Source organism: Rhinolophus hipposideros (genome assembly GCF_964194185.1).
Source record: "Rhinolophus hipposideros genome assembly, chromosome: 5".
Taxonomy (NCBI): domain Eukaryota; kingdom Metazoa; phylum Chordata; class Mammalia; order Chiroptera; family Rhinolophidae; genus Rhinolophus; species Rhinolophus hipposideros.
Genome location: NC_138051.1, coordinates 3,439,396 through 3,451,860, shown reverse-complemented (window position 1 = coordinate 3,451,860; position 12,465 = coordinate 3,439,396). Strand labels below are relative to the sequence as shown.

General features: G+C 42.7%; 1 protein-coding gene across 4 annotated transcripts in view; it reads right to left on the bottom strand.

Moving 5' to 3' along the window:
• The window catches only part of NPTN (neuroplastin), a 64,469-nt gene extending 53,512 nt beyond the window's left edge, over positions 1-10,957 (bottom strand). For all 4 annotated transcript variants that reach the window (XM_081050321.1, XM_081050322.1, XM_081050324.1 and 1 more), the window contains exon 1: positions 7,955-10,957. In XM_081050321.1, coding sequence (XP_080906447.1) covers positions 7,955-8,045 — 91 coding nt within the window. In that variant the 5' untranslated portion in view covers positions 8,046-10,957. The remainder of the gene's footprint in view (positions 1-7,954) is intronic.
• Between the last annotated feature and the right edge of the window lie 1,508 nt (positions 10,958-12,465).

Genomic DNA, 12,465 nt, shown 5'->3' with positions numbered 1-12,465 from the left:
ACATCTTGTTGCGTTTTTTTCCTCTCCAAGAAGCAATAACTACAAGTGAGAAAATGATAGGATCTTAAACATGAAAGGCAAATGCTTCTTCAGTGATGGTTCCACTTGCCCTCTCCCTCCATTCCCTTGGCCAGTTGTTCACGTCATCCTGTGTGCACCAGAAACGCGCCTCAGACAACAGCATCAGAGTAAGCATTCAGCTCGGACTAAACAGTAGTGCTCCCAGCCCCCACATTCACCCAGTAACTCACAGGTGGGGGGCGGGGTGGGGTGAGGGCTAGGGAATCAGGAACATAAGCTCTAATGTGAAAAAACAGACAACAAAACATACTGGAAATCTTGTGCTTTATGATATTCAAGTTACTGTAGCTTCCCTTTTCCCCAAGTTCAAATAAAATAAAAAATCAATAGTATATAACTAAGGGCTAATATATTAATTCAATAATGCTACATATTTTCTTTACTAATAATGACTACTAACAGTACATGTTGGTATTACTGATAAACCCTTACTGTGTTTACAAAAGTCATCAGATCGTTCCGGACTACATGGCATATAAAAAATAAAATAAAACAAACAAAAAACAAAACTACTCAATACCTGAAAATGCTCCATTTTTCAAACATGAGTCTCATGGCCAATTATGAAATCATTTAGAAAGACAACAATTTTCTTAAAATACACTGCAGAGTTAAGGATAGGTATTGTTTCACAAAACATTAGATATTTCTGCATGATATAGTCACAAATAAAATCTATTTCTCTGAGTCACAAACAAAAGTTTGAAAGCCTTTTTCTAAAGATCTTTTATATTTTTAAAGTCATTTCAACATGATCACATCAGAACCAAATTATTTGTTTTATTGATATTAGCTAATCTCTACTAATACATTTCAGCACCTAGAAATTTTTAGTTTGTAATGTAAACTTTTCAGGTTATTTTTAAACTAATAAGCAGCAAGGATATGGTTGATAACTAGATGATAATTTAATTATACGGGAGTTTATTACATTAACCGCTCTTCTTTACATGTTTGAAATTCTAACAAAACTGTAAAAAAAAATAAGCAAGGAAATGAACCTGTTACTGACACATCGCTTATAAGGAATATCAATCGAGGAACTTCCTCATATTTAATTCAGGAAACATTTGTTCAACTATAATGGACAGGTTTAGAGGTCTTTAAAAAATACGTAAGGGAGAGAAGAAACAAAGTCATAATAGAAAACAAACCTCCTCAAAAGATAACATGAAAATACAATTAGTTAAGCTAAGTAAGGGAGAAAATAAAGTCATAATAGAAAACAAACTTCCTCAAAAGATAACATGAAAATACAATTAGTTAAGCGTGCTTCACTGTCTCTTCATTGCCTCTTCAATAGTCAACTACTTTTTAACCAACAGAGTACACAAAATATGTACCTACCTGACAGTGATTTTCATTTCTTAATTGTTTAATTCACTCTGGCAATTTTCCCAGCAAGGTTAACATGAGATCTATATAACAGACATCCTTCCACCTTCCTTGAAACAAGAACTACGTATAAGTGTTGTCTGAAGTAGGTTTACAGGCAGTTGGATTTCAAAACAGTGCAAGCCTCAAAGTCAATTTTCCGTATTTCCAAAAAGTTTCTAAAAACTTATTAAAACAAAGCATTGTCACTAAGCCCTTTACCCATTAGACACAGTACCTAAGCTGTAAGGGCAATAGACTTGTGTTATTTTAGAATTGGAAGGGGACTTAGACATCATCTAGTCCAGTGGTTTTCAGATACTATGAGGAAGAAAAGAATCAATGGCATAACTTATAATATATGCAAGCACACGCTTACCTCTTTTTCTTACTTTTTATCTTACTGCATATGGAACATTTTGCCTTGTTATTCTATCAAACAAGGGCTTAACATTTTGTCTTGTATTTTATATTTAATCACTTTTAGAATGTGAGTATACATTTGGATATGATTAAAACTATTTGTACAATTTGGATCTTAATGTTTTCTAGTAATAGAACCTGACATAATACATAGAACCCTGGCATTTTCAGAGTGGTTTCACATCATCTCATTTATATTTCAGTATAGTCGATTTGAAGCAATAGTTGGGTGTAATAATGATATAAACCAAGATAAAACAAAGTGAAGCAAAGCATATTCCAACTGATATACTACTGGAAAATACCCTAAAGCATACCGTAAGGTTCCAGAAATTAAGATCATTTGGAAAAAAGGTTAGTCTTAAAAACACTCCATAATTATTTTCAGAAATGCAAAAGAATACCATTCGGTACTTTTTAGTACAAGGAAGTTAACACAAGATGTTTCTATGCAAGCTGACCACAGTCTGCTTCAATGAAAAGATAAGACTAGATTGTGTGCTGTTGTTTTTTAATTTGAAACACAACAAAAACAAGAAACAAAACAAAACACCAGCAAGTTCCTAAGGAACATTAACTACATCTTCCACTAACTTATTCTATGTAAATAAACGTAGATACTAAGGAGATTCTTTAAATATTCAGTAAACTCCATTTCCACACAGAGTTCTGAGCAGTCAAGTAAAAAATAACCTGAAGCTATTTAGGTTTGATTAATAAATGTATATTTTGTATATACACAATAGCAAGCAAAAGCAAGCAAAAAAGAAAATTAGGCATACTTTCAATTTTAGATAACACAGTAAGTTGAAATTAGGTACAAATCTTGATTCTCTTTCCTAAATTGAATAAACTCTTGGAAAACAGATCCATTTTACTTCCTTATTCAATTTTTTAAATTTAGACATCAATACCATTGGAATGTTTTTACATAGGATCACCACAGTATTTTACTTTAAATTCAGGGAGAAATTTATGCCTACAAAATGTAATACCATCAACTAATTTTACTGGAGAGATTGCCTGCTATCCCAAAGCTTGGGAATTTGGGGGGGGAGGGGAATCCACAAAAACCTCACAAATTTTAAAAGATATTTATCTAAGGTACTTAAAATCAAACTCCATATCATCCATGCTATTTTTTAAAATTCATGCAAAATAATGTTTTTAAAAGATCCCCTAAAATCCAAGCCAGCTGTTCACAGATGATTTAGCACTATTATTTTAATTTTCAATTGTGAATTTATTTTAGAGGTCTCTGGTCTACTCTTTCTGATATATTCTATTTTTCCAGATGCTCCTCAAAGGAAGACTCATTCCTCACTCTTGCTTCCTGCTTTTCTCCTTGCACTACTGTAACTATAGCCTTTTCTTCTCTCTGTGTCTCTGACTTCATTCTCTACTTCTGATCCTATCCAGACTGTGTTCTCACTACAAACAGTAAATTAAATAGAATGCATCAGAAAATTCTTCACAGAATTCATTTCTTCCAAAATTTCTTTGCATAATTTTATTCAAACTTTCATTTAACATCTCCTGTATATTTCAGTCATTCACTGTTTTTCGGCGTGCTTATTTGTATAGATATTAGCACCTTATCTCCTTCCCAATTCTCTTATAAAAAACACCTTCACATACATCCAGCAAAGACTCAGATTTTACATATGAAACATCTTACTTTGAAAAAGTATCTCAAACTAAATAAATGAAAAGCAATGTCCAAATTGACAAAACACTTTTCTAATCAGATCTGATCATCTTTACAGGCCCAGTCAAATAATTTTTATTAAAAAAATGAAAATAAGGACAATACAATAACATTTTGCCTTTTATCAATATCAACAGAAAATGTTTCACATCAAAATTGTTTTAATGAGAAAAACAAAAGGATTCCTTCAAGACAAAATAGTCTAATTTCTCATGAGGATTTGTATAACTTACATAAAGTCAGACCTGTAATGAACTTCAATACTAATTCATGGCAAATGTTTGGACTATGGAGTACATTTATATGTAAGAGCTTTTATTTCCTTTTGTTGTTTTAAACTTTGGTATATTAACAGGTTATACTCTATTATGTCTGGCCACACAAAAACCCAAATGCCTCTCTTTCTAATCCGGATGCAGTAACCTTGAAAAGCAACAGGTCCTGATGTAGAAACATGGCCTTTTTACCCCAGACTCCTAACCAATTTCTCATGCCTGGGTAGTTCCATCATGTCAGCAGTGACACTGGTCAGCTGTCTAAGCAACTGGAGGCTTATGATCTCCTTAGGAAATGCTTTACTTCAAGGCAAACTCTTCTGGTCATTTAAATTTTTATTTGGATTAATTGTGTAAGATCTGTTGCTTGACATTTGGCATGTCATTTGTGCATAGCTGCCATAGATAACATCTGTTTTCTGCTGCTCACTTCAGTTCACCCAAAGAGGAGATGCATTATCAATAGCAAATACACACCTAAAAATGTACTCAGAGAAAGAAAATTGCCAAACCACTGAAGCAAAAACAGCACTTGACAGAAAAAGATTCATGAATTATGAAAGGATTATGAAGACACTGGCACTGTTATAACACAAAGCACAATGTTCACAACTATCTAGTATCAGCCAAGCAAAATGGTTCCTTAAAATTTAGCTCATTAATAAAAAGATTCATTAGACTCCGTTTTTCTCCCACTAAACTGTTAATTACCCAACTTCATACTACTTCAGTCTGATTACACTTTTACACTTCACTCCACATTCATTCATCAGCTAATATATCCAACACTTCCAGTGTGTACCAGGCACTACATTCTATTTCTTATTCACAACAATGGGATTCTATGAAAAAATATTTAGTTCACTGAAAGAAAAAGAAAGCCACAAAACCTCCCAGACAGTGAAATGGAAATACGAACTTCCTCACCAGAATCTGAAACTGCAGTGCTGCTGGTCACTTTTCTTAAAAAGTTACATATGCAAAACCATAAATCTCTCTGTTACGGGTCTTCAAATGGCCTGCTTTATTCAAGATGACAGTGAGTAGCATTAACGAAGTATTCAACATAAACATAAAGAAAAAGAAGCACTTAATAATGCTCCTTTATAAGGATAATAGTAATAGCTAACACTCACTATAGTGAGCAACCATTTAGTACATACAGTATAGTACTATGATGCTACATATAGTAGTAATGTAGCATATGTTACACTACAGTAACATATAGTAACACGTTACATATAGTAACAAGTGTTACATATAGTAAAAATTTACTCCCTGCTGTGACTCACTACACACCAGGAGAAAAATCTAGTAAGTGCTTCATGACCATTATTTCATTTAATCCTCACATCATCCCTACAGGATTGACATTATTATAAACCGCATTTTACAGATGATAAAACTTGAGGCTTGGAAGAATTAAGCACCTTACTCAAGGCCACTTAGTGACAGAGAGCTGGGACTCAAACCCAAGTCTATCAGGATCCAAAGTCTGTGCTCTTGATTACCACATAATACTGGTTGGTTTACACTTATTCAATATTAATTTTAGTCTAAAGCTTTTGACTGTCTTATCATTTTAGGACAAGTTTCTTCCTTTAAAATGAACATTTTTCTTGATACATACAAAAATCAACATCTTAAGTAAGAATTTTACTTGAAACTGTGGTCCTACAAGTTTAAATATTTGGATGGGAAACAAAATCTATCTGAATGAAAGCCTTTCATCACTATGGTTAATGGGTCACAGGTGGAAGAGACCTTGAGGGTCTAGTCCAAATTCTTCATTTTAAGAATGAAAGAGACCTCTTGAAAAACATCCATCTACACTCAATTTAAATTACCACATACCCAATCCAGAAACATGTAGGTTTTGGGATTTTTTTTAAGTCATCATTTTGAATGAATAATCTAACATTTCTAACATTTCAACAGCATACAGAGCATGGTATCCATTAGCGAAATACTGTAAAAAAGTACAAATTCCATGACATGAGGTCAGACTATTAGCTAACAGGGCTAATAGCAGTTGAAAGCTTAAATCTTATGCTGTAGAAAGCTATAAAAAAGCATCCTTACCTATGTGGACTCAAACTCAAATAGCAGTTATTTCTTCCTTGAATTAAATTTACATTCATTTGGGTCAACTTCATTTCACCACTCATGTCATGTGATCGAATTCAAGCTCATTTCAGGGAAAAGGTTGCTGTATTTGGAACACACACCACTGAGAACAACCAGATGAGTCTCTGAAGGCCTATCCAAATACCTTGCTTTGGTTGCTAAGGAACTAAAATTTCTCCATATTATCAATCATTGAAAGATGCTACGCCAGCATAGAGATCAAATATGTTAAGATCAAGAATTTCTCACCTATGGAGCCAAACGAAACCATGCTATTTCCACAAATCCAATAGTTGAAATTAGTATTAGGCTTTTTTAAGGCATTGTTAACACAGACTAAAACCTTTTTTTCCCTGAAAAAAAGACCTAGCCGGACAATCAGCTCTAATGCGTCTTTTGGAGCAAAAATTAATATAAGACCCGGTATTATATTACATTGTATTGTAGCATATTATATTATATTATACCCGGCCTTATATAAGACCTGGTATTATATAGTAAAATATATTTTACTTATAGTAAAATAAGACCCGGTCTTATATTAATTTTTGCTCCAAAAGACGCATTAGAGCAGATTGTCCGGCTAGGTCTTATTTTCTGGGAAACACTGAAACTGGTAAGACAAATCAGTCTAACTACACCGTGTCTTCCACAGTGGGTTATGCCTTGGAGGAAAACAGAAAAAAATACTCAATATACTTCACATATTCAATGCTAGAGACTTTTCCTTCCTGACCCCTGCAGGGAGAAGTCAAGGCCATGAAGCATCCGTAAGGTCTGACTGGAACAACTTGGTACAGCAAACACTTACATTTAAACCGATGATGCTTTTTCAATCCTTTACTGATGTATTTTCACTGTAATCTTCAACATTTTGAGCCTAGATTCTCCTTAGGATGCTTAACACCGATTTTATTTTTTAAATTGAGTCATTTAAACTTCAGCAATTCCAACAAGAGTAATTTTAAATTGTTCTAGCTAACAACAGACACGCTGAAGGATTGGCCCAAATGATACACAGTTCCCTCTCCAGTACTGTTTACACCTCTTAACGGCGGCTCCCACAAGAGCAGAAACCGGTTCCTACTTGTAGTCTCGCGCCTGAAAGACCAAGTCAGCAGCTCAATCGTAACGCAAGCCTGCAACAGTCCGATCTTTCTCCTCCGCATCACAGCCCGTCACCGTGACTTCCCACCCTTTCGCCACCTTCTCTCAAGAGCTTTCGTTCAAAACGCAATGTTCTCGTTTCCACTGTGCACCGCACGCAGCTCAGGGGCTTTTACGTTCCTCAGAAACAACACGTCCCGTCTTGAAACTTTCAGATCTGGGCCAGCCACGTCGCCCCCCTCGCTCTCTGCAGGCCCGACCCCACGGCGCGCCCCCAGCGGCTGCCCCTCCCGCTGACCCCCTCCCCGCAGGAGGTGCTCCCTCAGCTCGCCGCCAGCCTTCCCTCCCGCCCTCCGCGCCCGTCTCCGCTCCTTATTTAGAAGCCGCCGCGCGCCCTCCCCGCCAGCGCCCCAGGATGCCCGGCACTGCACGCGCCTCGGCACGGCCGCCCCCCGCAGGCCCCCGCCCCCGGCCGGCTCCCCGGTCCTGGCGACACCGCTCGGGGCGCCTCGATCGCAGACGCCGGTCGGCCTCCCGCCGCCTCTGCACAAGCTGCGCTCCCTCCTCGGCCGCCTCCGCCACCCCGGCTCCTGGCGGCCGCCTCCCGGGGTCCCTGCCCGACTCGCAGCGACAGCCCACGAGGCGGCACCTCCACGCCGGCAGCGCAGCGCAGGCCCGCGGCGGGCGCCCCCGCCTCTCGCACCGGCGCCTCGGGCTCTCACAGCCGCGCTCCCAACTCCCGCCGGCCTCTCTCCCCTCGGCTCCGCGGCCCCCGGCCCTGGCTCGGCTCCGCCTCAGGCCCCGGACGGCCGCCGGCGGCCCTCACCCCCGCCCAGCCCGCCCCCGGCGCCCCGCTTACCGTTCTGAGCGGCGCCTGGCCCTGGGAGGAGGGAGCCAGAAACCAGCAACAGCGAAAGGGCCAGGCCGCTGGGCAGCGACGAGCCCGACATCCTCCCGGCAGAAGAGCCACTAGCGAATGGGCCGGGGCCGGGGCCGGGAAGGGAGGGGAGGGAGGGAGGGGGCGGGCGAGCGCGCGAGGGAGTGAGCGAGGGAGGCAGCTGGGGCTCAGCTCCGTCCTTCGCCGTCCTCCTCCTACCGCCGCAGCGCCCAAACCTCGCGAGACCTCCGCTCCTGGTCGTGGGCGGTTGAGGAGGGATGGCCGCACGTCTCGCGAGAACAGGCGTCCTCAACTGATGCTCCCGCCCCTCGGCCGTCGCGTCCCCGCCCCTGCAGAGGCTGATTGGCCAAGCTCAAGGTAGGTCACGTGCCAAGAGCGCTTCTGGCCACGTGACGCAGCGAGGCGGGGTTCCTCGGCGCTCTTAGCCCGGGACGTGGGAAGTCCGCCTCCTGCTAATCCTTGTGTGGGACGGCCCGGAGCGCCCCTGAATAAGAGCAACTTTTGGGAGCCTGATGTACTTCTTCCACCCTTTCAGTGGTTGGCGCTCTTGGCTGCGGTGTTTGACGCACCACCGCCTGTTTGACGCCTTCCTCATCGCCGGGTCCAAGTCCTGCTATTTCTTCCCTCCGGACGTTGACCTGAGAGCCCCGCAGACCCTCGCCTGGCGGCGAGCGCCTGCCCTGTTACCTGCCGTGGGGCCCGTCCCGCGACGCGTGCTCTCCGTGCTCGTCACTGCCCTGCGCTTCTCCGCCTCCTCCGGGCGGCGCCCTCCCCTCCCCGCCCCCACCCGGCCTGGTTTCCGCCTCAGGAGCCTCAGGGCCGGGAGCGCCAGCCTAATTCCGGCGTTGGGTGAGCGCTGGACGCTGTGAGGAAGTCGGCCTGTACTAGCGAACATGAGGAAGAGTCAGAAGCGTTTTCATACAGCGAATGTTTCTAGAGTGCTGCGGGGTCCCGGTTTTCGCACCTGCCGTGACACGTGGGTGAGGCGCACAACCTCGTCTCAGGAGCGAGGAAGGACGGGCGACCCCGCAAAACCACCCACCGCAAAGCCGCCAGCAAAGTGCCCTGGCATAGTGTGCGTGCAAGTTCGGGAAGTGATCTTTTAAAGGGTATTTTCTCTTGCCCTACTGTGGGGACAGAGCCCCCGAGAGCAGTTTGCGGGCTCGGCCTCACGTGGAGGGGTGCTGGCTCGGGTAGTGGACGGCCATCGGCTGTAATCAGATGGCCACCAATCGGTTAGCCGTTAGTCGTGGATCTTAGTCATGGCTATGCTACGGGGCAGAGAAGTGGACAGCGGGTTGTGGATCCTGCGAGTCCTGCTTCCTGGTCCAGCTGCCAGCGAGACTACAGTGGTGTGACTCCCCTACCTATGGCTCCGTGGGTGTCCTTTTTGTCCACACCATGTCCTGCGTTCTTGTGTGGGGAGCGGGACCAGACTCCCCGCATGACACCTACCCTCGGTTGTCATTCCTTGGTTGACAAGGGAGTGATTTAGCTGATCCCTGACTCATAGAAGACACCCTGGGGAGAGTGTGGAGGGACACTGAGAGGAGCCTAGTTAACAGTCCAGGTGACCCGAGGGCTCTGAGAACCTGGAGGAAGGAGCTCTGACCATGAGCCTCACACACGCAAGCCTAAGTAGTCACAAGTTTTCAACATGAACTGAACAGCTGCTGGCTCCAGACTGAACTTTCGAGCCAACACTGGGACTACACCTATGGCATGTCGTTGATTGAAATGAAAACTACAGCCTCCACAACCGCAGGTATGAGGGTGACAAAAGGTTCACATGGGAAAAGGTTGGACAAAGGCCATTCCCAAGACAGCCCTCTGTATGGAGGGCTACAGAGCCACCTGTGGTGGGACCACGATTTTCAGCTCATGGAAATTTTTGATCACATGAACTACTCTGCCTCATAGTGGTAACTAACATCCCTATTTGATCCTTACAACAAGGGATCCTTACAAAATGGTTTTGCTCATTTTTGTGGGTAGGGAAACTGAGTCTAAAAGAGGTGTGACCTGCCGAAGAGTGTTTGTTATAATCATCAATACCAACCCAATACCATCTGGGTTGCCTCTTGTAGGTTCATGGCGGGAGTGCATTTCCCTCTCGAAGTTGGGAGTGACATGTGATTTGTTTTGGCCCGTGAGACGTGACATGCATCATTTTCAAGCACACTCATTGCATTTCAGTTGCAGGACACTGTAGCATACTCTTGTCTGCATGGTAATCAGTGCTCATGATGAGGAAAGCACGTGTGAAAATGAAACTGTCATTCTGGGCTCCCTGAGTTACTCCAATAAGCCCAGGCCTCTGCCAAACTACATAGAACAGGGAGTGTCTAAATTCCTGAGATTCAGAAGTGTTTTCTACTACTGCCTAACCTGAACTACTCTGGTTAGGGAAAAGATCAAATTCAGGTTGATTCCACAACCACGACCACCTCTACTAAGCTGTGTAGCCTTGGACAAATGACCTCATCTCTCTGAATCCTATTTATCTGTCCAATGGGGCTGATGATAGTACCTACTTGTTTGGATTGAATCTGAGTTGTTCTAAGGTTTGTGCCTGAGAAGCCGCAAGCCCAAGGAACACACCAGGTGGCTAAGTTAGGACGTGGATTTACTGAGACTGACCCAGGAGAGTCTCTGGTGGCTCCACACTCAGGTGGAGAAGAAGCCAGGTTATACGGGTCCAGCAAAGCAAAGAGCATCCCGCAGGAGAGCTCAGCTGGCAGGTCCTGCAGGCCCGCTCTCATGCACGCAGCGACTCAAGATGCAGGGAGACCTAGATTGCCAGCAAGATCATCTGCCCGTGGGCCTGGTCCCTATACTACCTCATAAGATTATAAAAGGAACAAATGAGTAAATTTATGTATACTGTTTAAACCAGTTATGTTTCTGGTGCACAGTAAACACTCAAATGTTGATGATAATGATAATAAATAATATTGCTACTGCTGCTATAATTCCAACTCCTACTCTGTGATCTCCAGCACTTGCCGTGCGTCTTACAAAAGTTGATTCAGAAAGAAAAATTTTATGTATAGCGTTACCAATCAACTCTCAAAGCCTGAAGTTATGAGGAATCCTTTTAAAACCCAGGGGAAAACATGTCATCAAATCCTACATGACAGTAGCTGTACTTTTAGACCCCTTTTTTGAGGAAAATGCACGATAACTAAAACCTTCTCATAATGCAGTATTTCTTTAAAGAAATTTACGAATTTGGCTTTTTTCTTTCTTTTTTTTAACATTTACATACACTTAAAAATCTCTCTACTGTCAAATGCAGCTGTGTGGGAGGAGGGTTAGCTCCTTGCAATATCTAACAAGAGCCCTAGGAGTCCTCCGTGCTCAGGCTGAGACATAACTTTCCTGGCCTCCAGGGACTACTTGGAGGTGGGTTTTCCAGTCTTTCCAGTACTGACAGCACCTCCTGCTGGCAAGAGCGATGTGTGGTAAAGCATTCCGAAGTGAAAGACTTCCAGTGCTTTTGTTCGGTGTGCTGCGTTCAGCCATTGAAGGATGTCCATGAAAATGATAGCAGTGTTGGTAGAGTTGATTTTGAACTTCCTGATGGTTCCCCTCGTTCCTCTTGCAAAAATCTCTGCTCCTTTGAAGTTCTTTCCCTTCAGATATACCACCCTTTCCATTCAGATATACCACCCTGGTATCTTCTGACCTCCTTACTACCTTTTTTTTCCTACCCTTTCCAACTCCTAGCACCAATCTTGAACTTCATGGATGAGTTCGATATCCATATTGATGATCTGTTCAATACCCTGGCCTCTCAGTCCTTTGATCATCTCACCTCCAACAACCTTCTCCTCAACTGAGGCACCCCTTCCAAGGTTACACCTTCAACACTTTAATCACTGCCAAAATGGCTCTGTCTTTGAAATATAAAAATATTTCACTCTCCCTTTACCACCTATCCTTTCAATTCCGAGAGCTAGGATCCCATTTCCTGTAATTATTCAACCTCAACAAGACTTCTAATCCATTAATCCCACCAGTTCTCGTTGTCCATTCTTCATTTCCCCCTGGCCCAGCATGGAGCCCATGATTCATCATTATAATCATTTCCTTACTTACCTCAATCTCCAACACACTTTTCTGGAAAAACTACAGCCTGGCTAAACACTACCGTCTGAGATGAGATTTCATGTCTGCATCTGAGCAGCTGGATGTTGCCAGAGAAAAGTCACATGCAGGCTGAGTGACTTCATTTTAAATTCCTGGTCTCAAATCTCAAATGGGCACTCAGCACCACCTGGCAATCCTACTCTTCCATATGCAGTAAGCAGGTAATCACGAATTTGCAATCACAATTATCACATCCAAGAAACACTCATTTCTTTTATTTCTCTAACTCATATTTAATCATATTTAATCCATTCTGAGCACCTTTCTGCTGAGATGACAAGAAATTCAATTGTGGTCATTATGAGCCTCTTTCCCTACTG